The sequence below is a fragment of the Dasypus novemcinctus genome, chromosome 9, assembly GCF_030445035.2.
Source record: "Dasypus novemcinctus isolate mDasNov1 chromosome 9, mDasNov1.1.hap2, whole genome shotgun sequence".
NCBI lineage: Eukaryota > Metazoa > Chordata > Mammalia > Cingulata > Dasypodidae > Dasypus > Dasypus novemcinctus.
In genome coordinates, this window is record NC_080681.1 from 52,709,326 (window position 1) to 52,737,100 (window position 27,775).

At 37.1% G+C, this 27,775-nt stretch overlaps 2 protein-coding genes and 3 non-coding genes across 5 annotated transcripts in view; all 5 read right to left on the bottom strand.

Moving 5' to 3' along the window:
- Window positions 1-10,228, bottom strand: part of MSH4 (mutS homolog 4) — a 134,334-nt gene extending 124,106 nt beyond the window's left edge. The window contains exons 1-2 of the mRNA XM_058303352.2: window positions 9,898-10,228; window positions 4,725-4,907 (exon numbers count right to left, since the gene is read on the bottom strand). Of these exons, the coding sequence (XP_058159335.1) occupies window positions 4,725-4,907; window positions 9,898-10,132 (418 nt within the window). The 5' untranslated portion in view covers window positions 10,133-10,228. The remainder of the gene's footprint in view (window positions 1-4,724; window positions 4,908-9,897) is intronic.
- A 1,111-nt stretch (window positions 10,229-11,339) lies between these two features.
- On the bottom strand, window positions 11,340-19,628 carry RABGGTB (Rab geranylgeranyltransferase subunit beta). The gene is given in 11 exon segments (XM_004482909.5): window positions 11,340-11,674; window positions 12,280-12,372; window positions 12,374-12,405; window positions 12,408-12,429; window positions 14,644-14,769; window positions 15,324-15,434; window positions 15,510-15,562; window positions 16,410-16,515; window positions 17,104-17,301; window positions 18,393-18,500; window positions 19,516-19,628. Coding segments are annotated over 11 exon segments (993 nt in total). The 5' UTR covers window positions 19,519-19,628; the 3' UTR covers window positions 11,340-11,533.
- Window positions 16,881-16,953, bottom strand: LOC111761752 (small nucleolar RNA SNORD45). Its single transcript, XR_002795021.1, has one exon. It is a non-coding gene; the product is annotated as a small nucleolar RNA SNORD45 (small nucleolar RNA).
- Window positions 18,066-18,149, bottom strand: LOC111761750 (small nucleolar RNA SNORD45). The gene has a single exon (XR_002795019.1). It is a non-coding gene; the product is annotated as a small nucleolar RNA SNORD45 (small nucleolar RNA).
- Window positions 18,626-18,699, bottom strand: LOC111761751 (small nucleolar RNA SNORD45). Its single transcript, XR_002795020.1, has one exon. It is a non-coding gene; the product is annotated as a small nucleolar RNA SNORD45 (small nucleolar RNA).
- Window positions 19,629-27,775: the final 8,147 nt, after the last annotated feature.

Sequence of the window (27,775 nt, forward strand, 5' to 3'; positions counted from 1 at the left end):
TAATAGAGATTAAAGCAGAGAAAAGGAAATAAAAAAATAGAAAAAACAAAAGACTCAATGAAACAAAAAGTTGGTCCTTTGAAAATAATAAAATGATCATCTCATTGTTTCATTTGTTATCTATATTTTCATTTATATTAAATATAGTTTTTTAAAGAGCTTTGTTTATAGCCTTTGTGTGAAATTTGAACTGTGAAATGTGAAAATGCATTTTCTCAATGTGTTTTCATGAGAACTTTATAAATCAATGACAATCGTTTATACTTTCTGCCAATATTGTTATTTTGATATCCCAAAGGTTTCTATTTTTGTACAGACAATATTTTCCCTTGTAATTTCTTCCACTGCTTTTCTGCGAAGAAATTCCTCTTCCATTTAGATATTTGATATCCATTACTATTTTCTTCTAAATTTTTTTTAGTTTTTGTTCATTTTTCTCTTCCACCTGGGCTGAACTTTGAGCAGTACATTTGGTTGTCCACTAAGTCAGGAGTAAGAGATGGCCAAAAGTATAGCTCTATACTTATTCATGAGAAGTTGTTAATGGTTAGCTTAATGGTCAGGGACTTGGAAGGAACAGGACTGAAAGACTGGTGAAAAGGAAATTTTGCGAAGAGGTATATAGACAGATGTCTCATAATAGGGATAAACTACAAGTATTTGTGTTCCCTGTGAATGCCCAACAAAGGACATCACTTTAGAGTAAATTCTAGTAACAAGGAGGTCAAAATGGTGGCGTCTATGGATGTTGATCTGTCTCTTTCCCCAGCCACCTCAAAGGGACCATTAACACAAGGGTCATGGTTATGGAATGCTATGTGTGGAATGCTATGTGTGGGTTCAACAACATGAATTTCCCATTAGCAAAGATAACATAGCTAAAACTAATAGCAATTGCCTAGTTTGCTAATGGCAAAGACCAAGGCTGAGAACTTGATATGACACCATTCTCCCAGGAAGAGCAGTCTACCACCTCATCACAGGTTGATTACATTGGACCTCTTCTATCATGGAGGGGGTAGATATTTGTCCTCACAAGAATAAACACATGTTCTAGATATGGACCAGTCTTCACTGCCCATAATACTTCTTCCAGCAATTACCATTTGTGGACTTACAGCATGCCTTATCCACCAATATGGCAAACCACACAGTATTCTGTCTGATCAAGGAACTCATTGCAGAGCAAGGAAATGCATCAATGGACTCATGCCCATACATCAATTGATCTTACCATAAACCCCATTTATTCAGAAGTGGATGGTCTAACTGAAGTGTAGAGTGGCTTACTGAAAACTCAATTACAACACCCACTAGGAGACAACATCTTGAAAAGATTGGGTTGTCTTACAGGATGAAGCTTATGCTTTGAATCAGAAGACAATAATATGTTGCTATCTCCCCATAGCCAGAGTATACAGGTCCAGAAATCAAGGGGTAGAAAAAGGAGTGGCTCTTCTCACTATCACACTGACTAATTCACATGAAGAAATTTTGCTCCCTATCCTGGCAACTTTGAGGATTAGCTGGTTTGGAGACCTTACTCCCTAAGCAGGGATGATTCCATCAGTAGAAAATTATAAAACACTAAAGAAAAATCACTAAATAAGATATGGTGAGTAGCTCATATGCTCACTGAGAGAGATCCCATGTTCATGGGTAGGAAGACTCAATACTTCAATTCTCCCTAAATGGATCTTTTGATTCAGTGAAAGTGAAATTCAATCATAATTCCAATGTGTTTTTGCAGGGCTTGATAAACTGGCCTATAATTCATATGGAAAAGGAAAGGGCTAACAAGAGTCAAGATTCTTCTGAAAGAATAACATGGCTACTGGAGGGCAGAGATGGGAGGGCTTCCATACTCAATACAAAGACGTTATAAAGCCAGACAGTGTAATACTGACACAAAAATAAGACATTTTGACCCACTGAACATAAAGACAGCTAGAAAGAGAACCTACATGGGCCTAAGATATATGACAAAGGAGGCACAGCAAATCAATAGAGAAAGGAAGGATATTCAATAAATGGGAATTAACGCTATGAGAAAAAAATGAAATTGACTTCCTACCTCATATTTAAACAAAAAACAATTCCAGGTAGACAGAAAATTTAAATATAAAAAGTAAGTTTTAAAACACCCAAGAAAATATAGGAGAATATATACCTGAGCTGGGATAGGAAAAGTTCCTAAACAAATCACAAAAACAGTAATTGTAAAATAACACATTGATAAATTTTACTCTATAAAATTAAGAATTGTGTTGTTTGCTTCTGGTAATGGTGGACAAGTTTATTTGGATCAATACTCCCACTCATGGAGATAAACTCCTAGACAAAATATAAAAAACATACCAAAAAAACACTGAAGAACAAGAAAGAATTTTACAAAAATATATTATATGTTATGTCAAATGATACACTTTAAATATATGCAATTTGTTTAATGTAAATTAGACCTCAATAAAGCTATTTAAAAATACATCATGGCGGCAGACTTGGCCCAGTGGTTACGGCGTCCGTCTATCACATGGGAGGTCCACGGTTCAAACCCTGGGCCTCCCTGACCCGTGTGAAGCTGGCCCATGCACAGTGCTGATGTGTGCAAGGAGTGCCGTGCCACGCAGGGGTGTCCCCCGCATAGGGGAGCCCAACACGCAAGGAGTGCACCCCGTAAGGAGAGCCGCCCAGCATGAAAGAAAGTGCAGCCTGCCAAGGAATGGTGCCACACACTCGGAGAACTGACACAACAAGATGACACAACAAAAAGAAATACAAATTTCCGTGCTGCTGACAACAACAGAAGCGGACAAAGAAGATGCAGCAAATAGACAGAGAGAACAGACAACCGGGGTGGGGGGGGAAGGGGAGAGAAATAAATAAATAAATCTTTAAAAAAAAACAACATCATCAGGGACGCGTATGTGACTCAAGCAATTGAGCTCCCACCTAGGAGATCCCATGTTCAGTTCCCAGTGCCTCCTAAAGAAGATGAGCAAGACAGTGAGCTGATGTGACAGGTTGGCATGGTAAGCTGACGTAACAAGATGACACAACAAGAGACACAAGGAGGAAAAACATAATAAGCACACAACAAAGCAGGGAGGAAAGGCGACTTAAGTGATTAGGTGCCTCCCTCTCACATGGGAGGTCCTGGGATTGGTTTCTGGTGCCTTCTAAAGAGAAGATGAGCACACACGAACAGACACAGCAAATGCAAACAATGCGGTGGTAGAGAGAAATAAAAAATAAAAGAATCTTAAAAAAAATAAATACATAAAAATAAAAATAAATCAGGAAGTCACACTGATACATCCAATTCAGTTTTTTTTTTTTTTTAATATTAAGGAACAAAAGGATATTGTGAAATTTCTGGGTCAGATCCAAGAAAAGAGAGGAATCCAGAGAAGTGAGTCTAGCCCAAATAGCCAACTTTTCCTTGGAACCATTTGTGTGCCAAATAGTTAGGAAGCAAAAAAATGAAAGAAAGAAAAAAAAAAAAAAAAATATATATATATATATATATATATACTATATAAAACTCATCAAGTAAAAAGTGGTGCTGTTATAGTAACTTAAGACCAAACATAAGTTAAACCATGAACTTGACTTAATAGTACAATTAATAAAATGTGCTATCCTCAAGTGCAACAAATGTTCCACATCAATGCAAAGTGTTGATGGTGGGGTGGTGTACAGGAATTCTGTATTTTATGAATGGTTGTTCTATAAACCCACAACTTCTCAAATAAATAAATAAATAAGACAACCTTTAAGGCAAAAAGGGTATCTATTGATGCAAGAGGGTCATTTCATAATGAGAAAAGGTTTGATTCACCTAGAAGATTAAAGAAAAAGACAAGCCAAGAACTTAGAGAAAATATATACAGTAAATACAATTATCAAGATATTTAGTATCAAGAATATATAAAGAATTGTTATAAACCTAGAAAAAACAAATGGACCAAAGACATAATAGCCATTTCCTAGAAAATGAAAAATATCTGGGCAAAAAGTAGTAAAAAATATAACAGACCTTATTAGTAATCAGGAAAATGCAAGATAGTAAGATAGTATTATATTTTACACCCACTATAGGTTAGTAAATATTAAGAAGTCTGACAATACCAAATGTTTGGTGAGGATATAGCTCAACAAGAACTCTCATATATTGCTGGTAGGCGTGTACATTGACAAAAATCACTTTGAAAAACAATTTGTCATTATCCATAAATTTATAAATTCACTGACCTTCTGAACAAGCAATTCCATTATTCAGTATGTATCTTAGAGAAACTCTTACGCATTGAATTCCTATTTCACCGATTTAACTCCTTAAAAGAATCTAGTTGATTTAGAGAAAACTTAAAATTTAAGGATTAAAAAAGAAACTAAATAGTACTATGATCAAAACCTAGATTTAAGTAAAGATCATGTATCAAAGGGAGACCTTTCTCTTTCTGGTGCTTTATTATCAGAATGATTTAAATAATGTAGATAATTAGACCTGCTTTTGTTAACAAGCATTATCAGAAACTATGTAGATTTATTAATCTACTCCCAAATTATGGATATGTGTAAACTGATATATTCAACTTTCAATCACCTATATTACCCATTAATAAATAGCTTCAAATGAACCTGACCACTCTAATATATAATTACAAAACTGTAAATGTTTCAAAAGGTCATCTAGAATGTCAATCTTCCACTCATTTTACCTGAATATCCCATTTGCGGTGTCCAACTTCTATAACCTGATCTTTGGGGATTTCCAGCAGACAAGGGAGTTTTTGGTATTTGAGGATAATTAGTATCTCGTACAGAAGATGAGCTTGTATCAAGAGTAAAGTTTGATGCAGCTGTAATTTCTGTATAAGATCTTTTGTTTCCAAAATTTAAACCTAAATTAGAAAGATTAAGTATCAGTTCTTAAAGAATTGAATTTATAAAATGATGTATCAATTCCTACAGCATGTTCACCTTCAATAAAACTTCACCAGATAACGTTCTTTAGAAATATAACAAATTATGATAAGTTACTGATATTCCTTCCTGTACTTTATAAAGAGCTTGCTAATATGGCTTTTACTTCTACCAGTTCATTCAGCTTCCTTTTGCTAAGACCATAAATTACCTTCTATACTTCAAATACACCAGAAATGTTTAATCTGCATAGTAATTACTAGAACTCTTTTCCTCTACTGACTTCTTCATTGAAACTCTTTCCTCCCATACAAATGGCATAGTAAAAAGAGTTTTAAATTAGACTCACTTGGTTCAGGTCCTTGCTTAGGTAACTCACCTGTTGAATATTACCTATTTTATAGGGTGGGCATAAAATTAGAAAGAATGTACATAAACAACTTAATATAGTGTTCTGGCATATTTAAATTCTAAAAAGTTGTTTGGCTCTTTTCCCCAATTCTCCTTGATATCCATTGTAACTCTCTATCTTGAATCTCCTTAAACAACTTGCTTTTAGCTTTTTTTCCCTCGTCTTTTTTCCTTTGTTTGCCTCTTGACTGTTGGTATCCAGGGTTCCATACTTTCTCTCTTCTCAAAAATCAAAATTATACATTCTCCCTTTGCATCTCATCTATTCTCTTGGTTTCATTAACATCTCTGTCATGACAACTTTCAGACCTTTATATACAACTCTGACTCCTCTTTTATATTGTAGACAAAGCGTCAGCAAACTTTTTCATAAAGGGCCAGACAGTAAATATTTTAGGCTTCATGATCATACATTTCCTATCACAATTACTCAAATCTACCACCTCAGGGCAAAAGCAGTGAAAGACAATACATAAATGAATGGGCATGCTTGTGTTTCAGCAAAGTTTTGTTTATTGACACTGAACTAATCATACTTCATACTAGTGAACCTTACTAGCTATATTTCAAGTGCTCAAAAAGTCGTATTTGATTAGTGTCTATCATACTGAACATAGATATGAACACTTTCACTGTTGTAGAAAGTTCTATTAGGCAGCACTGCTCTAGATTTCTATATTCAACTACCTATTGCACATAAACCTTTAGCTATCTTCCGCAATCTCCGAAATGTCCCAAAGTGAACTCATTACCTTTCCCTCAAAATTTATTCCTTCTTTATTACCATTCATGGCCAATTGTTCCATCTTATATCCTGCCACCCAAGTCATAAACTTAAGAGTCATTCTTAACTTTCTTTTTCCCTTCAACCCCAACACCCAAGTGCTCTAATTCTCTCTTTTTTTTTTTTTAACATCATTCAAATTTCTCTCCATCTCCCCTCTTGCCAGACCATTTTAAGTCCTTATCTTCTGGCCTTTTTTAACAACCTCCCAATTGTTTTCCATGCCTCAAGGATAAGCCTCTCTAATCTCTTCACATCATTATCAGTGATCTCAAAAAAAAAAAATTCTTTGTGGTTCCCATTCTTAGGATTTCTCATTGTCTCCCCCTACCCACTACAGGATAAAATCTAACGTTTTTGTGTGAGTCCCAGCAGGAATTAGATGACACAAGTTTGATAGAGAATATTTAGCAAGGCGTGGTCAGAGTATAGGGATATCATTATAAAGAACCAGGGCAAGGGCATGCTTCATTACCACCCTAGGCCCAAAGGAGCTAAGGGAATGGTTACCAGAAACTGGAAACAACTGCCTTAACAAGACTATATGAATATCCTAGAGGCTCTTCACACATGTCCAAAACAGATCTCACCATCTTCCCTCTAAAAGTTGCTTCTCTTATAAAAGTCTACCCAGTTACCAAAACCAAGGGCTCTATTTGCCATCCCAGATCTAATTCCTATAAGTACTCCAGGTTTATATACATCAGTTCACCCTTTGGCTAAAGCCAAACTAAACTATTTTCAGTTCTACAAGCACAACATGCTCTATCATGCTTCTTCTGTGCCTTTGCACATGTTTTACTCTCAAGAATGCTCTCTAGTTTCTCTTCTAACTTCTCTACTTCTCTTTATCTGACAATCTCTATCCTATATTTCCTTCAAAACCAGCTCAAATTGCACTTCCTCTGTAAAAATCTCTCTTCCCACTTTCATTCCCCCCACTTTTATTTATAGACAACCCAAATATTTCTGAACTCCTTGAATACTGCTTTTTTTTGGTTAGAGAAGTTTTGGGTTTATAGAACAATAATGTATAAAATATTGGATTCCCATCTACCACCCTATTATTAACACTTTGCACTGCTGTGGTACATTTGCTACAAAGGATGAAAGCACATTTTTATGCTGCAATACTAACTATAGTCCATGGTCAATTTAGGGTTCACAGTGGTGTGCAGTTTCAGGCTTTTTAAAAAAATTCTATGACCATATATACATTCTAACGTTTCCCCTTTGAACCACATTCAGATATATATTTCAGTGCTGCTAATCATGTTCACAATGTTGTACCACCATCATATGGTTATCTTCTAGATTTTTAAAATTTTGCTTCTTTCTTATTGAACCATAAGCTCGAGCACAGATTTTTTTTTTAAGCAGTTGCCAATTCATTAAATACACTATGCTAGAGCAGTAAGGGAAATGCTGTACAGCCATTAAAAACCATTTCCTAAACAATATTTAGTGACATGGGTTCAAAATGCTAAGCAAAAATAACATTAGAAAAAGAAATTCAGCAAGATATAATTATTCATTGAAAAAAGAAGAAAATACAATAAAATGTATAATAGACTGTGGAGAAGTAGGAACCTGTGACCACCCCCACCTGAGAGGAAAATTCCACAGCCCCCTAACCACATATATCTCGCTTCTGTAATAAGCTTGCTCAACTGTAAAACCTTATCTCAAGGCCTCCTCCTGTAAAATCTCCTCAGTCCCTGCCAAAAGACCAACCTGACCTAGACTCTTGTAAATAACAAGAACTCCCTGACCACTTGTCTCCCGATAGAATTCCCAGGGCTTGACTGACCACAAACACCTGCTTCTGTACATGCTTGCTTGCTGAGCTATTGCCCCCCCCCCAACCTAAAAGCCTATATAAGCAAACTCCCCGAAGCTGCTCTCTCCTCGGCGTAGGATGAGGCAATCGCCATGCAGCTAATAAAGCTCTCAATTGGAACTTTATTCAAAGTCTGAGTCTGGTCGATATCGCTGGTCTGTAACAAGACTATGGATAATGGAAATTCTTTTTACTTTTCTGTATTCTTGGGAAGAGCACATTATTAATCTTTAACTCCTAACAACTTATTTTACCTACATGGGTCTTGGTTTTCTCTGTAAAATGGGGACAAGAAAAAATCTACTTTGTCTAATTATTTTAAGAATCAAAGACATGGTATGCCTACTACATAAACTAGAACAGAGTAAGTGCTCATTAAATAGTGGGTGTTATTACTGATGAAAATAGGGTGAGAAAGCATTTCATGAAGAGGGGATTTTATTGACAATATGCATGTTGCCTTGGAAGAACTGCCAGTGGCTCAGTTTGATTAGACAGTATGAATATAAAGCAGTGATGAGATAAAGTTGCAAAGACTGTAAACGATACCCAGCTAACTAGTTGCTCTTTACTGTTAGAAATAAAGTTATTGATTTATTTTAAATAGCAAGGGACGTGATAAGATTTTCATTTTATATACCCCTCAGGTGGCACTGTAAATAAGCTTGGAAAAAAGGAAAAATTCTTAGGAGTTTGATGCAATAATTCAAACTTATGAGGGCCTATAATAGCACAGAGATAAAAAGAGAACTACTTAAAATATAAAGATAGGACTTGGTAACTATTTGGATGTTGTGGGTAAAGAAATTTAAATCTTTTAGTTTTAAGATGTGGGCAACCAAGTTATTGGAATAAGTAGGATAAGCAGCCTTAGGAGCTACAGAGAGATGAACTCAATACATTGAATATGAGGTGTCCATTGGTCCCTCAATAGGAACCATGGAGCATGGATGAGATCTGAGCTGTGGGAATATTCATATCCAGGTATAAGTGCTCTAGAGAGAATGTTTGCAGTGTGGGGATGGGGGAGGGGGCACTAAGGAAAAACCAACAATTTGGGAATTAACCAAGGCAAGCATGGCAGTTCTGTGGGAGATAGGATAAAAACACAGGAAAGTGGAATCAAGGAAGACAAATTAAGAATTCAAGAGAAGAGAGGTCAAGATTGCTAAATATCAGGGAATGGATGTAACTCAAAAGCTTCCCACCTACAAGGTCCTGGGTTCCATCCCTGGTACCTACTCAAAACAAAAACAAAAATTTAACAAACACCAAAAAAACCCCACTCTCATTCGGAAGCAGATGTAGCTAGGTGGTTGAGCACCTGCTTCCCATGTAGGAGGTCCGGGGTTCAAGCCCTCCTACATCCTAAAATAAAAAGCAAACAACAACAATAAAAAACCACGGTTAAATACCAGGAAAAGGTCAAGAGGTGAACCTAAAAAAGACCATTGGATTTGGTATCTGTTACCCACCATTGGGATACAATGGTGTGTGAAGAAATGGCGATGGCGCTCCATGAATGGAGAGTGAAAGGAGGAGCAATGAGTTGAACTTGCCTTTAATGGATATACATTTTAACGCTAAACTTATTATTCACCTGAATTAATGAAAAAATCCACAGTAGAGAGCAGCCAAGAGGCTCACAACTCCTATCACGGAACTCATGAATAAATTCTGTCACTTGTCATATTCATTTGGGAGACCAGAGGAGGAACTGGTCTCAGAACTTAACCATCCACCACCACAGACTAGTAATAAAAGGTCAAGCTTTATAATCACCCTGAACCTTCAAATACTCAGTACACTGTTCTCATCCTCCTAATAACCCATAACTGAAACTTCACTGTGGTAGTTTACCAACCACATCTCCCTGAACCTGCGGGAGGCCCCACAGCGGACGCTACGGGTCCTATACCCAACTACTCCTTGCCTTCCACGGGCAGGGAGCTCCGCTGGTGGTGTGGCAGACTGCTGCTGCTGCTGCTCCGGTCGCCTGCGACTCCAGACGTGCCTGGAGGGGAGAAGGCAGAGGCCTGTGCTGAAGGACGACTCTGAGGTGTCTCCTGGAACCCCAAATTGTAGCGGGGTCCCTGTGTCCGGGTCTCTACTGCTAAGAGGGAAGCGGCAGGGACAGAAGGGGAGGATGAGGTCTCAGGCCTCAGCATCCCCCTGAAACTTCCCAAACAAAAATGAAAGCACCGCTAAAAAACGCGAGCGACGCGCCCGGGATACGAAGCTCTAGAGCTGAAGTCCGGCCTGCCAGAGCGCAGGCGCACAAGCGAAAGAGGGCGCACTTTCCAGAGCGCAGGCGCACGGAGCCAATTTTCCCATTCTCCAGTTTACCCGGATTCACAGCTGAGAATGTACCGCCAATTGCTCCTCAAGTAACAGGGCTTGTTGAAGTGGAGAAATTCTTAACGGTCCAATGACCATCTGAATCGGCTGCCCCTTTATTCCTAGCACCCTATTATTTTTTTCAAAAGTATTTTGCGCTTAACGTTTCCATACCCACCCAAGTATATTAACTTTTTAACACTCCATCACAGTTCATCTAGTTAAAAACTAATGCAACCTTTACACCAATCCAACACTGACCTTGTGGCTATACTACAGGAAAGGAGCCATTAACCACTTGACTATCACTACAAGATAAAGCCATACATTCACCCAGTGTGCATATGACCCTGTGCACAAGGTGAGGGACAGTTGGATGAACTCTCTCTTGGTCAAGGGATTTTTCAAACCCCCGTCTAAAGGTACACTGAAATGTAGACCAATGACTTCCAAACTTTCAAAAACAATAACTGGCAAGTATCTTCAAGGTTAAATTTTGTCAAAATATTAGACATTCCAAGCATCTCATACAAGCACATTTTCTCCAAAAAAGATGTTAAATTTCTTAGTATTGCATTAAATCATCACTACTTATGTGTAAAATTATCCAGAAAATCTGAAAAATGGTCATCAAAACACTTTCACTAAGATTGAAAATTCCAGTTTTTACTTAACTGCAATGGTACTTTAAAGTTAGTTGCCGTTTCTCAATTATTTTGCAAGCCAATTCATAGTAATCCTCACACCATTCAAACCTACAAAATATTTATTACAACAGCCATTTATTTTTCTGAACCGTTTAATCCATTATATAGGGTTTTACATTTTTTCCATTCATAAGTTAACATTCTTGCTAACACAAATATTTACATCACTTTACAATATGTGAAGGACTACATGGGGAATATTAAGTAGAACTTCAAAACCGTCCCAAGAGTTGTAAAACTATCATAAGCTTTATTATGAAAATATGAACAAAAATACACAAGCATAAACAAAAAAATGTGCTCAGAATAACATTATCTCTGAAGAAAACGCTAAAGCTAAAAATACAAGGTCTTTATTTTACAAAATGTATAATTTTATATAATTTATTAAAACTAAACACAACATATACAAAATATTAACAGATTTAAAGTGGTCATTTAAAAATCTGATACATAATTAAAATACAGAATGTTAAGATGGCAAAATTACACCAAGCAAGGTTTGCAATGGTTTGTACCATTTATCTAGGCCACTAATTCAGGCTGAACATTCACTCTCTGAAGCACTTCTTCAGGCATGCAAAAAACAGGACTAACAGGTTTAATCTGTTCTTCCCCCAAAAGTGATAGTCCAGCAATTCCAAACAAAGTATGAAAAGGATCTACCTATTTGAAAAAAAAAGAGAAGTTATATGGAGCACCGAAAATGAAAATTTCTTTAGGTTACTGGTGTTGGGTAATGCCATTATTGTCCACTTATTTCTCAGGTTTTAAAACTGGAATTTCAAAGTCTGGTTTAGATATTACCAGTGACCTGCAATTTCTATCATGGCATTAATCACACTGTATTGGAACTGGACTCTGAACTGTCATTCCATTAAAATGACCCCTCCCCCCAAAAACCTTTTTCATTCAGCAAACCAAATTCACTGTGCATAAAGCTGACTGAGACACCCCAATTTAGTAACTTCCTAATGCTTCCAGCTACTTTCTTTTCTGTAGTTCATAATATATCCTTATCAGTTAAAGTCCCATAGAAACATTAATACCTAGATTATCTTCAGCTACTTTACCCTACATGTACTAGGTAGTGGGTAATGAGTAATATCCATGTCTTATATTTTTCATTTATTGTAAGATGAAAATTGTGAAAATCCTTCTTTTGAGATGATGCAACCTAGGTGACTCTCAAAGGAATACTTGGAATACCACCCATTTCTAAATCTGAAAACTATGATGTAACATAATGTACATGTCAGTAATAAACTTACCATATCTCCTGGCCTGTCTGCAAATCCTCCAGTTTCTTCATCTTGACATGCCAAGATGAAACTACGCAGTTTCTCTCCATCAATCCAATGAAGCCTTCCAATTATCTTTAGGGAAGCCAACACCCACCATGAATAGCACACATCGGGTAACTGGGAGGAAAAGGCCATAAAATGTTGCCAAAAATTTAGTTTATAATAATTTATTTCCCTAGCTTTAAGGAACAAATTATTTAAAAGTGGGTTAAGTCTTAAGCAACCTGACGTTTAAATGGGGAGGGGGAGAGGAACCAAAGGACACAGGGTCTAAAATGCTGAAATCCACACATACTACAATTGCTTAAAATTAAAGATAATCATTGGGAAAGACCAAAGTCCAATGCTAAATGTTCAACACTCAGTGACAAGGATCCATCCACCTTCATTTCTATCTGCAAGTCTAACTTAGCCCCTTAACAAAATAGACGGGGGCCCATGCGACCATGGAGATATTTCCGTTTCTTTAAAAACTCAAAATATAGTCTCTTGAAAGCTTGTTAGAAATGCAAAAGATCCAGCCCACCCCAGACTAAGAACCTCCATTTTAACAATACCACTGGGTGATGCATAAGTACATTTAAGAACTGTCACAGACTGCTGGTTTAAAGTGGGGATTTCTGGTGTTCCCCACATAACCATCAACAGTTCCTCAGGTTTTTCTTAGCACCAACTACTAGAACTTATCAGAAATTCTGAAATAATAAAAATATGACCCAGTTGAAAGCATTACTACCCTGCCAATTTAGGTCAGGGGTCAGCAATCTAGAAGGCAAGCTAAGATTTTTAAAAATATTCATAAAAGGTTTAAATATATTATTTGTGGAATGAGGGGACTGGATGTGGCTCAAGCAGCTGAGCGCATTCTTCCCACATGGGAGGTCCCAGATTCGGTTCCTAGTGCCTCCTAAAACAAAGAAACAAACAAAAAATACACATATGTAATTTCATGAAATAAAATACAAATATGTGTCTTATGCAATTTTATTAGAACACAGCCATGCCAATTCATTTTCTTACTATCTATGGCTGCTTTCACTCAACATGGCAGTCATTTAGGTAAAGTAACATCTGTGGGAGAGATCTCAACAGAATTGTTAGGAAGAACCTTCAAACCAAAGTTCCAAAATTGCCTGAAGAGGGGAATGGATGTAGCTCAAGTGGCTGAGCACCTGCTTCCCAAGTACTAGGTCCCAGGTTAAATCCCCAGTACCTCTTAAAAACAAACAAATGAAATAAGAACTCATTGGGGAGCAGATGTAACTCAGTTATTGAGTGCCTGCTTCCCATGTACCAGGTCCTGGGTTCAATCCTCAATACCTCCTAAAAAAAAGTGGGAAGCAGATGTGGTTCAAGTGGTTGAATGTCCACCTCCCACATGGAAGCTCCCAGGTTCGGTGTCCGTTGTCTCCTAAAGAAAATGATGGAACAATAAACACAGACAAGGGAGACAGGGGAACCAATGTGGTTCAGCACTAGCCTCCCACACATGTGGTCCTGGGTTCAATCCCCAGTCCCTATCTTAAAAAAAAAATTGCTTGAATAAAAATAATGTTTAAGTGTCTGGTGGGAAACAGATGTGGCTCAACCAACTGAGCTCCCATCTATCATATGGAAGGTCCAGGGTTCGATGGCCAGGGCCTGTTGGTGATGGTAAACTGGCCCAAGTGGTGTGCCAGATCACCTGGGAACACTGCCCCACGCAGAAGGGCCACCCTGCATGGGAATACCGCCCCGCGCAGAAAAGCTGCCTCAAGTAGGAATGCCAGCCAACACAGAGAGCTGGCGCAGCAAGATGACACAACAAAAGACACAGAGGAGAGAAAATAAGAAGACATAGCAGAACAGGGAGACGAGGTGGCGCAAGAGAGTAATCACCTCTCTCCCACTCTGGAAGGTCCCAGGATCAGTTCCTAGAGCTGCCTAATGAGAATACAAGCAGACACAGAGAATAAACAGCAAATGGACAGAGAGCAGACAATGGGGGGAACGGGTGAGAGGGATAAGAAATAAATAAAATAAGTAATCTGAAAAAAAAAAAAAGTGGCTGGTATTTTTTTGTATTGTCCTTCAGTAGTCAAGGATAGGAAAAAAACTTCTTTCTTCTAAAAAGAGCATCATAACTTTCTACATGCATCATTTCCTCAAGCAGGTCTTTAAAGACTAGTTAAATTAGAATTTCAACCCAAGATCATCTTTTTTGGATATCCTAGTCTTTTTAGCAGGTATTACTGAAAAACACTAAGAGGGAAAGGCAAAAAGTGTACCAATTTATAGTATTTAAACATACAAGACCAAGGTTAGAATATGGTTCATCTTAGGAAACAATACCTTCTCTGGCCTTCCATTGAGTCCACCTGATGGTAACTGACGTTCACAAAGCCACCAACCCAGTAAATCAGAATTTACTTGATGCAACTGACTGGTAATAGCCAGGAATCCTGTGCAACAATAGATCTAAAATTACAGACATAAAGTACATGTATATAAAAACTATTTTAATTTTGTACATGGTGGTAAAAATTCACTTGAAAATTAATACCTTTTATATTTGATCTTAGCCAAAAGGTTGAAAAGCAATAAAACTACATTATGTCTGAAGATTTTCTATTTTGATCTGACAATGGAACATTTAAAATGTCAGAATGGAAATCACATTTTGATTTGTACTACAATTGTCAATATTTCTTCAGTTAAAAACAAATTTTATTTGCTAAGTATTTATACATATACAGTCTTCTCTAGCACAAGCAAATAGGTGCCCATTTAGTTCAGGTCTGTATAGCCAATTAACAACAAATGAAAATGTATTTTTGCTGATTACAAATCTCTTTATGTTTGCCTGGATCACAGGGGTTCCACTCCCAACACAAGCGACTAAACTACTGCTAAAATTCCTTCCTTAATCAGCAATTAAAGCAAACATCTCATTGTATATTCCAGTCACGGAAATTACTATTAATTAGCTTACTACACAAAAATGATACAAAGTTTTAATTTGTATTAATTACCTGCCCAGCATGGGATTCAGAACCTGGTCGACAACCAAATCCACCATCAAAGTTCATACAGGACAAAACAAAATCTATTGCCTTTTCCACATTAATGGCATCCAATTTCCCCTACAAAGAGAAAAGCAGCCTATTAAATTCCGGAGTATTCACCAATGCATAAAAACTCTAATACGCAGAACTTACCAAGAGAGCCAGAGTTGCCACAGCACAGAAAGAAAATCTTGTATCAATTTCTCCTAAAAGAAAAAGTAACCAAATCTAAGCATTTGTGCTACCAATTCAGATCATAAATTGTGCAAGCAACTTAAAAAAAAAAAATCTGTTTAACTACACCAATTACAACATAAAATCTCCAAGAGTTCAACTTCACTCTTTTACATTAGGCTGTCACATGGAATGCTAAATCTGAACTTAAATGACTTTACTTTAGTTGGAGTTGCTTACAGAGTGCCAGAAAGAAAAGGAAATTAATGGAGACAGAAACAAAATCACTAGTTTAATTTTTCTAATGCCATTAACCCAGTCTTTTATAAAAGATTTTCACATCCCATGAAGCAGCTGGTCTGTCTGGCCTGCACTATGTTCAGCCCTAAAGCCTTTTACCAAGTAAAATTCTATTCCCTCCCTCCACTCAAATATTTGGTAGGCTTGTAAAGTTTTTTTGGACATGTTCCCTTTACCAGTATTTTTAAAAAAACAAAAAAGTTTACAAAGCTACCAAATATTGGAGGAAAAAACTTCACCTACCTCATCTGGCCCACTCTACTCCAGTGTTCCTGCATGCTGATATAATTACCACAGGGCATGCTGGAACTTTCAGCAGACCAGATAACATCAGTTAGACCAGCTGCTTAGTGGGAAAAGATGAAAAACTTAAAAAATTTCCACCAATGGAAATATAATCTCCTTATAAGCTGGTCACTGGAAAATCTTACAATTCATTGTACAGAATCATATTCCAAGCTTGAATTCATTCAACTCCAGTTAAAGACTTCACAACAAAACTTAATGCTATAATAGACACCAAAACAGGACATTTTAATATTGGTATTTTAGGTAGCATGGACTAAATTTTCACATTACCCCAAATGTCTCCAGCAAAAGACCCATCTTCTTTCTGTAGACTTTGAACATACTCCACAACTTTATTTACGTCAATAACATTAATACTATCATACAGAGTAAGAATCTGCAACAAAAACAGCCCATATTAAATAAATACTTCCTCATAACAGCTAGAAGTTTGTTTTAATGCAATTCTTGCTCAACTTTTAGCTGTCAAGCTGTCAAGGAAGCATGTCTTAGTCTAGGTATACTGTGAATTTTTCAAATACACACTATCCTTTATTTATGCAGTAAAATTCTGTTATTAGAAAGGAACTCCAATCTTTAACCTAAACACATTTTTCTACATACCAATAACTTAGCAACCCAGGAAACTTTTTAAATAACCCAAACGTTTGTGGATCTTCACTAATATCAAACTGGAAACATCAACTCCACCTAGTGATTATCTGCTAAACTCAATGAGGAAAAAAATTTTACTATGCAAGCAAGGTCTCAGGGTTAACTGTAGTACATACATCAACCTTGGATTCAGCTAATACATGCCATCACATCATTGACCTTGTAAACTACAGAATTCATATGAAAAGACTAACTTATTAACTGACAGGTACTGCTTTTGTCATCTTCTTAGTATCTAGTTCTAACTTTCCCACTTTAAGCTATTAGCGAATACACTACCCAAGACTGTAATATTTTAATTCACATTTACCTGGACAGCACTAAGTGTGTACAAAAGATGAGGATCGTGTCCAATACTTGCACTTATTCCACCACATTCATGTTGGCAGGACTTAATAAATGTCAGAATTTCCTCTCTATTCATGCGATGAAGTTGTCCCATGAGATCCATTACTGTGAGGCCCCAATAGATGCCACTCATCCTCAAGTACTCAGACATACAATATTCCTAAAATACAATTATTGAAAACATGATATTGGCCTTTTTAATGTACCAGATTTATCACTTCCATGTTATTTCAGAAGTATTTTGACCCACTTATTGTTCAGTCTCTACATGTGACAATTCTTATTAACACTCTAATTGAGACCTTGAGAACTGTTCCATTCTGATTCACATCTCAATCTACAACCTAGTGACTGATTTCTAATTTAGGAGCTATTTTCATACATAATTATTAATCAAAAAAAAACAGCAACTATCTTGAGAAGCATATGATAAACAAATGCATCTGCTACTGACAGCACAATCAGGGTTTTACTGTCTTCAAAGAGCCAACCATAGGGAAGCGGACTTGGACCAATGGATAGGGCATCTGCCTACCACATGGGAGGTCTGTGGTTCAAACCCCGGGCTTCCTTGACCGGCCCACGTGCAGTGCTGATGTGCACAAGGAGTGCCCTGCCATGTAGGGGTGTCCCCTCTAGGGGAGCCCCATGCGCAAGGAGAGCTTGCCCAGTGCAAAAGAAAGTGCAGCCCGCCCAATGGCGCCGCACACACAGAGAGCTGACACAACGAAAAGAAATACTGATTCCCGGTGCCGCTGAAAAGGATACGTCACAGAAGTACACACAGCGAATGGACAAAGAGAACAGACAACTGGGGTGGGAAGGGAGAGAAATAAATTAAAAAAAAAAAAAAAAACCAACCATAGGTGATTAAGTCATCCAGAGCAGTAAACTATTCTGAGGTTTAAAAAGGTAAACTTTTTCAAGGTCTCAGCGTAATTCTAGAGCTTAAGTGTTATTACACATCAGCCACAAATTCAGATAATACATGCCAATCCATCATTGACCTTGAAATTATTACCCCAATCTAGCTTGCCATCATGGCCTCTAAATCTGTATTGGTAAACACCACTGTTGATGTTAACGCAGAGGAAAGCACAACCTCAAGATATCCAAGGTGTGCTACTGGTACATCTTCAGTCCTCAGCACAGGGGCATTGGGCATTTTTAAGAAATGTGGGGCATAATGAAACAGTAACCTACTATGAAGTATCACCTTCTTTAAAATTTCAGACATGAAATGATACATACGTAATCATCTTTCTTTGAGCCATAGGATGCAATATAATCTGCATGTTTCTCCACCAAAAGGGTGTCAGGTGCATCTGGCTTGATAATAACATCCTTCTGCGGTGTGCCCTTCCAAATTAAAGCAATAATTTAATAAATTCTGTTCAATAACATATTCATATGTATGTATGAACTTTGCTTTCCTAAAGTTTTCAATTTAAAGTTCCAATCTTAGTTCAGATTCAGATATTTTTCAGGTCTCAGAGTAATTCTAGAGCTAAAGTATGATCAACTTTGGTTCAGAATACATGCCAACTCATCATCGACCCAAAAAAAATTAATGCTTTTGCAACTGTTAATTATATCTTTCACTTGAGGGAAGCAAAATGCCAACAGAATTTCAAAATTTACCAATTCAGGACAACGTAATATTTGCCTGTGGCAGACAGCAAGCAGAAGTACTAAAAAAAATTACATAATATCTTTTATAATTTAACTTATAGTTAAATTCCTTTTTTACCGAAATTTACAAGAGGTGAATCCTAGAATCTCTGCTGCCAAAGCACCGTCTCCGCACTACAAAAGCCATTTATCCAGCAATTCTTTTTATCCCTGTCCTTTCAGGCTTTGAGTTTATGCACTGCAGATGCTGCTCTAATCCTTTGCATTTCTCATTGAAGATCCTGAGACCCTATTGTCGGTGTAATTAGGCCATGACGATTATCAAACTTTCTTTGGCTGCCATTCAAATCTTTTAATCAGATCTTCGAGACCATACCACTAATATTTTTAAGGTTTTAAACTATTAATAAAGAATATGCACGGTAGGAGTCACCGACCCAGCCCAGATTATTAGCGAAATTTAAGAAACTGGGCCGCTCAATCCAAACGGCCCATGCGACTGCAGAAAGCCTCGATGAGATTTTAAGTTGGAATAGTGCCCGCAAAATATGCAGAAAACGCTGAGTAATACTTTACCCTTTCTGAGCCCTCAGGAAAACTTCCAAAGCCCGTATCCTAAGCCCACCATTTCCAATACTTGTAGTTAACCCTTTGGGGACTGACCTGCTGCTCAAAATTACCCACCCTACCCTGTCAGATATCGACCCTCCCCGACAGCAGGGAAAGACACGTCTTCACTCACCATGTCTGAGAAGGAAAAGAAAGGCTTCCTTGTTCCTGGCGGGTTCTGGCGCTTGGCGCCTGCGCATAAGGCCCTCTCAGGCCCTTAAACACACCGGCATAGCCGACCACACTACCGCCTGAAGGTCAGAGTAGTCCCATAACTGTCGCAGGACCCCACTGACTGTTCATAGGTGTCCTCGCCGCCTGTACCCAAAGCCTGTGATACCCATTTTCTTATTGGCGGTTTCGTGCGCGACGATTGTCTTCCCTTTGCTTAAGTCGTTTTAAGTAATATTGAAGTATCTGCGTTGTTTTTAAGAAATAATTTTTTCTTGAGGCTTTTTGAATTCTGGAGATCCGAAATGGCCAGTAATTAATAGAGTGCTTGCACGTATCAAATGTTCAATAAATGTTTTTGAATGAATGTTAACATAAGGTTCGTGTTTTTCCTCCTTGCCTTGTTCATTTCAGGTCCAGGCCCCCCGTTTCCTCAGGACGGCAAATAATGAAAATATTGGCAATTACTTTTGAAAAAGACACTCTCGTGCCTGGATCTTTTTACGTTTACAGAGAATTCAGATTCGCTAGTTGTATTACAGCTACTTTATACATTCTTATGTCTTTCACACCTAGCAAGCATTTTTGGACACCCATAAACTCACCGCCTTAAATTTTATTGCTTTTAATAACGATATAGAAAAAGGCTCCTGACAGTGGCATCAATAATTGAGAAAGATGTTTAAATCCTCTGCTATGATCATGAATTTCGTTATTTCTCCCTGTAATGCTGCTGATTTTCCCATTTATAGTTTGGGATTAATTAATTAAATGCATGTAAGTTTAGAATTATCTCCTTGGGGCAAGCTGAACCTTTTTTCATTAAGCGATGACCCTCTCAAGCCCTTATAATGCTTTCTATCTTTTTAAAAGTTTACTTTGTTAAATAATACTGTAACTTCCCAAGGTTTCTTTTAAACTATTGGTTTTTTAAATCTTTTACTTTGAACTTCTCTCTGTCCTTATGTTTTAGAAATAGTCTTGTAAACAACATATGACTGATTTTTTGTCCACTTGGAGTCTTTTAACTGGTTGTCTCAGTCCATTTGTATGTATTATGATTATTTAGTTGGAATTGTTTCTTTTATCATTTTACTTTCTATTTGTTCCACTTTTTCCATAGCTTTTTTGTTCTTTTAAAAAATTTTAATTGTTTTCCTCTTTTTCCATATTCCATTTTTCCCCTATTCTTCTGGCTTACGAATTACAAACTCTAATTCTACTATTTTAGTGAGTACCTTTAGATTTTACCTTGCATTCTTAAAAATATCTAGTTAATATCCTTATTCTCCTTCCAACAGTTTGTCTTAGAACATTCCGAACACTCTCTTTCTGATTTTTCTTTAGTATTTTAATTCTATTCTCTTTTTTAACCTCACAAATAAGATATTTTATTGTCATCATCATCATTTAACATAGGAAAACTAATTTTTATCTACATTTTTTATCAATTTATCTGCTCTTCTTGCATCTCACACCATCCTTCTGAAGTCATTTAAGTTCCTTAAATAAGTTTTCTTCTTTTAAGGATGGTGTTTTGGTGGAAAACTGTCAGTTGTGTTTATCTGAAAATGCCTTATTTCACCCAGATTCTTCAAAGGCTGTTATGAGTTTACAGTTTTCTAGGTTGAGCTGTTTTCTCACAATGCTTGAAAGATATTATCGCTTTGGTGCTTTTGAGAAAAGAGCAGTCGGTTTAAAGTTTACTTTGTATTGACTTCTCTTTTCTCCTTTGCCTGCTTTTAAGATCTTTCCTTGGTTTTCAGTTTTGTGCATCATGAAGATGTCTCTAATTGGAGATTTATGTTTATTGATCTTACCAGGTATTTGATGTACTTTCTATATTTGTGGACTTACTTATCAATCATAACAAATTTCTAACATTATCTCTTCCAATATCACTACTGAGCCCAGGGAAGACAGATCCCTAGCCTGGCCCCCATGCTTAGAGGGCCCCACTCTAATCCTTCTCCAGCCACACACCTCTTCATGGGGCAAGGAGTCACTTGAGCCAAGTGAACATTCCTACCAGGAGTGGGCCTCCCATCTCCAGACCATGTTTTAGATCACAGGGGCCTGGATTTCCCTGTCTACCCAAATAGCCCCCACTTGCAAATTCTCAATGGGTCTCTCCCTGGATCTTCCCCTTGGAGCGCTCATCGTATGTTGATATGTGTACCACTTGCCCTGCGGAGATGTCAAGGTGTTTCTGGGCATCCATGGGGGTCTGGAGGGAGCCTGAATGCGTATGCTGCATGTACACATGCATGGGTACAAATCCCATTATGATACAGGAACAAGGAGGAGGACAGGCCAAGAGACATCTCTCTGTTTCTTTCTCTACTCTTCCAGTTTCCAGCACAGAATGCTAAGTCCAAGAAGTCTAAATCTGAACTTGGCTTTCTGGTTTGTCATGAAAAAGGCAAACAATATATTTTACTTAATGATTTATTAGTTTGATTTTTAACTTTAAATGTGAAAACATATGATATGTGGGCCTCCTGTTGTACTCTTGCTCTAGACTCTGTAAATATAAGGGTTTTCTTTCACTGTTTTCTCCTTCTGGGACTTTATTGGTGTTGGAGAAAAGTAGCACTCACTGGGACACAGAGACTGATGATTGCAGGCAGGAAGTTTACTGAGAAGCTCTCCCAATGGAGGGGGTCTGAAAATTAGACTTCAGTCCACCCCTGGAAGGGATGGTTAGGAATTTATACAATATTCCAAAATGTGGAGAATTTTAAGTCTGTGGGGAGGGGGTTAGAGACTGAGTATAGCCCGGGGTCAATGAGGGGTCGAAAAAGCAAATTCTTTCCCTTGTATGGTTACTGGGATGGTGGGCTAGGAAGTGATGTATTCTTGGACTGTTAGAGGGGCTGGCAGAGGTTTGGTCAGGAAGGAGTAGAGATTCTTATCTTGCCCTGCTGCTTCGTCTTGTGGTTCCTTCATTCTTGTGAAGATGGTTGGTTGCATTTATGCACATATGCTCGGTCAGGCATGTGGCCCCTGGATAGGGGTTGCCTTTCTTTGTGTCACAGTCTTTTAATCATACATTGTGAAATTTACAATAGGGAACCTCTAACAACTGGACATGTTAGACTTTATTATTCCATCCTTCTTTTCTCTTACTCTACCATATTTTCCATATTTTTGCCTTTCTGTAATGGATGTTGCTTAATTTCTTTGTATCTGTCTTCTAACATACTTTTGCTACTTAAAAGTCTGTGGACTCAGCAGCACCAGTCTATCACCTGGGAGCTTCTTAGAAATGCGGAATCTAGGCCCCACCCTAGATCTACCAAATCACATTCTGTATTTGTTCCCAAGTGATTCCCATGCAAGTTAAAATTTGAGAAGCTTTATTTTAGTTCATTAACAGAAACTTGAGTTATGTCCAATATGCTGCCTAACCAATCCAATGAGTTTTTATTTCAATTGTATTTTTCATTTCTAAAAGTTCTGATTCTTTTTTAGATCTACCTATTTGCTTTTATTGTTTCCTGTTGCTTTTCCCTTTTGTGATTTGTTTTTGTCTTTACAGTTCTCATAATGTTATTTTACACTTTGTATTTTAGAATTCTAATATCTGGAGTCTCAAGGTCTAGAATCTTATTATTTTCAGTGGACTTTTTTCACAGTGATTGATTCTTTCTTTATTTTGGTGATTTTGGTTGTAAGCTCATATTTGGGACTAATTCAAAAATGCTTTCCTCTGTAGAGAATTTGCATTTGCTTCTGACAAGGGTCAGAGGATGCTAATGACCTGAGTCTACATTATACAAATGTATCTATACTAGCTATTTATAAAACAACTTAAATATAATAAGAAATGCTTTGATCTAAAGGATCCTAGTGGGAGACAATTAGTAAATAATCTATGATAAAGTCTGTGATAAAGGCAAGCTCAGCATCATGTGGAAGACTTGAAGGGGTACCTCTAAATCAGTGAGCTCAGAAGTGTAGTTGAAGGGGTGGGGGAGAGACTCAGATGGAGGGAGAGAATGGTCAGTGTTCCTGGAAAAAAACCAACACTCGAAATAAGAATAATGCAAGCAAGAGACCCAAAACCAAAAAGTAACATTATTCAAACTGAATAAGTAACTGCAGAATGAATGAAAAATATACCTCACTTTCTCCTTCACGAATTAATTTAACAAGTATGTATTGGATGCCTAGAACGTGTCATATTATTCTAGTTGTTGGAGTACAATGATGGCCAGAATAGAAATACATGTAAGGATCATATATTCCATTAATTGTGGTGATTGCATTCAGGTAAACTACATACACACACACACATGCGCATACACATACATGAGCTGTAGTGTGTAACTGTCATAGATAAAATAGAGTATCTGTATCTTCACATCCATACCACCCCCAATCCTTATCACGCCAAGCTTACCCAAACTTGTAATCTATTTTTTCTGTACCGTTCTTAGGAATGTTACCCTGACCGTTAACTTTCTTTGTTTCAACTTGTATTAAAGCTATAAGAAGAACCCTTAAGTGGGAGGCTGATTTGAGATTGTACATCTCCAGTCTCCTGCCAGCAAATAAAACCATTTTTCCTTTCTAATCTAGTTTGGTGTGTCTATTATGCTGCACCGAGCAAATGAACCCAGCTGAGAACCACCCCAGTCCCTCTTCGTTTTCCTAAGAAAAATGAGAACATATGTTCATAAAAGGGTTATAGAAGACTTCTGTTAAACAATACTTGTTATCTGAAATACTTTCTCCCTTTCAAGAAATCGAATTTTCCTGAACTTCATCCTTTTAGAATATTTTTAAAACTGATAACAATTATTTTTCCCATTTGTTTATCTTTTCTTCTTGGTCTACTTCACCAGCTCTTTTTTCTCTGTCTTCCCTCTAAATACTAGTGTCCCAAGAGATCTTTTCACAGCCATCCTCTCTTATAACTTTATTATAGTCTTTTTTGGTGATCTCATCCACTTTCATGGTTCTCTTACTACCTTTATGCTAATGACTACCAATGAACACCTCTAGCCAAGATATTTTAGAGTAAATGCCCTACAACATATTCCAAATTGAACATTCTCCCATCACAATGCCAATTTGCAAAGACTGTGAAAAAAAATGTTTTTGCCTTCGTTTGTTTCTTTTTTTAGGTCTTGCCACTAAAGGAAATCTCGGTCACATAACTAGCTGGATGTAAACTTAAGAAACAGAAAACTGGGGGGCTAAATCCCAGAATGTAAAATATTGAAAAGTACAGGGGCAACAAAAGTTTGAAAGACAAAGAAACAGGAAATAATGGCCCATTCAAAGAAAAGGTAAAAATACAGAAAGCATCAATGAAGAACAGACTTTGGACATACTGGATGAAGATTTTTTTGAATGATCCTAAATCTACTCAAGAACATAAAGGAAAACACAGAGAAAGAACTGAAGGATACCAGGAAAACAATGAATAAACAATATGAGAATCTCAATTTAAAAAAATATATAGAAGTTTAAAACAGGAAACAAACAGAAATATTGAAGTTAAAGACCATAACACCTGAAATGAAAAATTCCCTGGAGTATTACGACAGGAACTCCATGCTCCATGCTCCACATTTCACTTGTAAAATCTTATTACTTTCTATGTATTTTATAATGTCTTTGATTTCCTTAGGCCCTCCATTGTTTAATTTAGTTCTAGCAAATAAAATCTTGTTTAAAGTTTTGGAATTGCAGGTCCCCCTGACTAAGTAATTCCAATAATAAAAGGATCTCTGAATAAGTAAGATATGGGTATAGTAGAAGAATTATAAAGCCACTTAAAAGAAACTTTTTAAAGTGGGAACTCAAAAACATTTAAAAAAATAAAATTCTGCATTTAATTATGAACCATGTCAGAGAGATTTTGGACATTGCCTTTTATTTTTTTAAAGCCTCTTTGAAAGGTCTAGACTTTCAGGTTTAAATTGGTTGCTAGAAATTGGTTTTAACATCTTACTGGTTCCTTCCTTGACTGATGAGTTAAATAAAATAAAGTTATTCTTAAGCAGTTTTGGAGGTCATCTACTGAGATACCAAAGAGTAGACTCACCTGACAGAACCAAGTAAACTGCATTGCTTGAAAATGCACCTCAAGACCTGCTTAAGGGAAGTGGATGTGGCTCAAGTGATTGGGCTCCTGTCAACCATATGGGGGGAGGGTCCCTGGTTTGGTTCCTGGGGACTCTTGGTGAAGGCAAAGCTGGCCTGCACCACAAGCTGACACAACAAGACAATATAATAATAAAAAAGAGACACAGAGGAAAGACAATGAGAGACACAACAAACCAGGGAGCCGAGGTGGCTCAAGTGATTGGGTGCCTATCTCCCATGTCGGAGGTCCTAGGATTGGTTCTCAGTGCCTCCTAAAGAGAAGACGAGAATAGAAGACAAGCAAATGCAGAAGAACACACAGCAAATGGACACAGAGAGCAGACATCAAGTGCAGGCAGGGGACGGGGGGTGCGTGGAGAATGAATAAAATATAAATAAATCTCAAAAAAAAAAAAGACCTGCTTAAGCTGAAGCATGACTTTTCTTGACTTTCAAAGTGACCCACATGTGGCAATAGGGCCTTAATACTTTTACTCTTTCTGTAGCCTTATTTTTTCCCTCTCTACTGATTTCATGTTTTGTTTTGGTTTCTGGTTCAGGCATAGCCCATAAATTAATCTTTGCTGGTGACAGCAATGATTGAGATATGTTTATGGCCCATTTCCCCCTATTAATAGCATCTTTCATTAGTGTGGTACATTTGTTAAAATCAATGAACATATACTGAAGCATTGCTACTAACCATTGTCTATGGCTTATATTATGATTTATACTTTGCACTGTATAAATTATAGGTTTTGAAAAAATGTATACTGGCCTTTATCTATCATTGCAATATCATGCAGAACAGTTCTGATGTAATCAGGATATTTTATTTAAGACATAGGTTTGTGTTTTTTTTTATGAAGAGACCAATTAGTCTGAATTTCCTAATCTTTTTATATTGATTAGGTACCCCAATTTCCTACATAAAGTTTGGTCAAATTAGCTAACCTAACTCCTACATAAAGTTTAAGATGTGGAAAAAAAATTGGGTTCAACAAAATTTATAATTCTGGCAAACTTTTATTATTCCAATGATGTTTGTTTTGAATTACATCAGATTGAAGATAATTTTCTACATTTTTAGGAAATTTAAAACCTCAGACTGATATTGAGTTAATAAATAATTATTGGATGCTTCCATCATTTTTAAGATAGAATATTGAGTCATTGATTACTGAGTATAATTTAGATTTTATATACGTTTGCTCTTTATTGTGAAATACTATAAAATGGTTTTATCTTTGGGTCAAGTTAATAAATGTGTTAAATTTTGCCACTTTAAGGTATAATTGGATAGGTATAGCTACATAAAGATATTAGTATTTATTAGCTTTTATGCATGTGTTATGAAAGTTCGCAATTACCTACCTCCCAGTTTTCTCCATGGAATAGAAATTAGTTTCTCTGATTAAATTATAATACTGATGGTTGAAAGTAAAACAAGTCACACAGCAAATACAGCAGGGTGGGGGGGGGGGGCGGGGAGGGAAAAAGAAAAAAAATCTTTTTTTTAAAAAAAGTAAAATAGGAGAAGTAGTGAGAAAGATATATGTATGTGAGTTTTTAAAAAGATACTTATTTATTTCTCCCACCCCCTTGAGGTTTTGCACTTGCTGTGTCTATTCGTCTTTCTTTTTTCTTGAGAAGGCACCGGGAGCCAAACCCGGTACCTAATTACTTGAGCCAACTCCACTCCCTGCTTTGTTGTGTCTCTCATTATGCTCTCCTCCCTGTGTCTATTGTTGCATCATTTTGTTGCATCAGCTTGCCATACTTGCCCATCATGCCTGTCCCATTGCATTAGCATACTGTCTTCTTTTGAGGCATTGGGGACCTCTACTACCTGCTTTTTTGTGTCTCTCATTACGTTTTTCTTCTTATGTCTCTTGTTGCGTCATCTTGTTGTGTCAGCTTCCTGTGCCTGCCCGTAGTGCCAGCTTGCTGTCTTCTTTAGGAGGCACCAGGAACAAATCAGGGACCTCCCATGTGGTGGGCAAGACCTCTATCACTTGAGCCACATCAGCTTCCCTGATTTTGTTTTTCAAAGGAAAAAAAGAAGTTTTGTTCCAAAGTGCTCCAGAATATGAAAAAGCATAAGGAAAGACAAAACTTGAAGA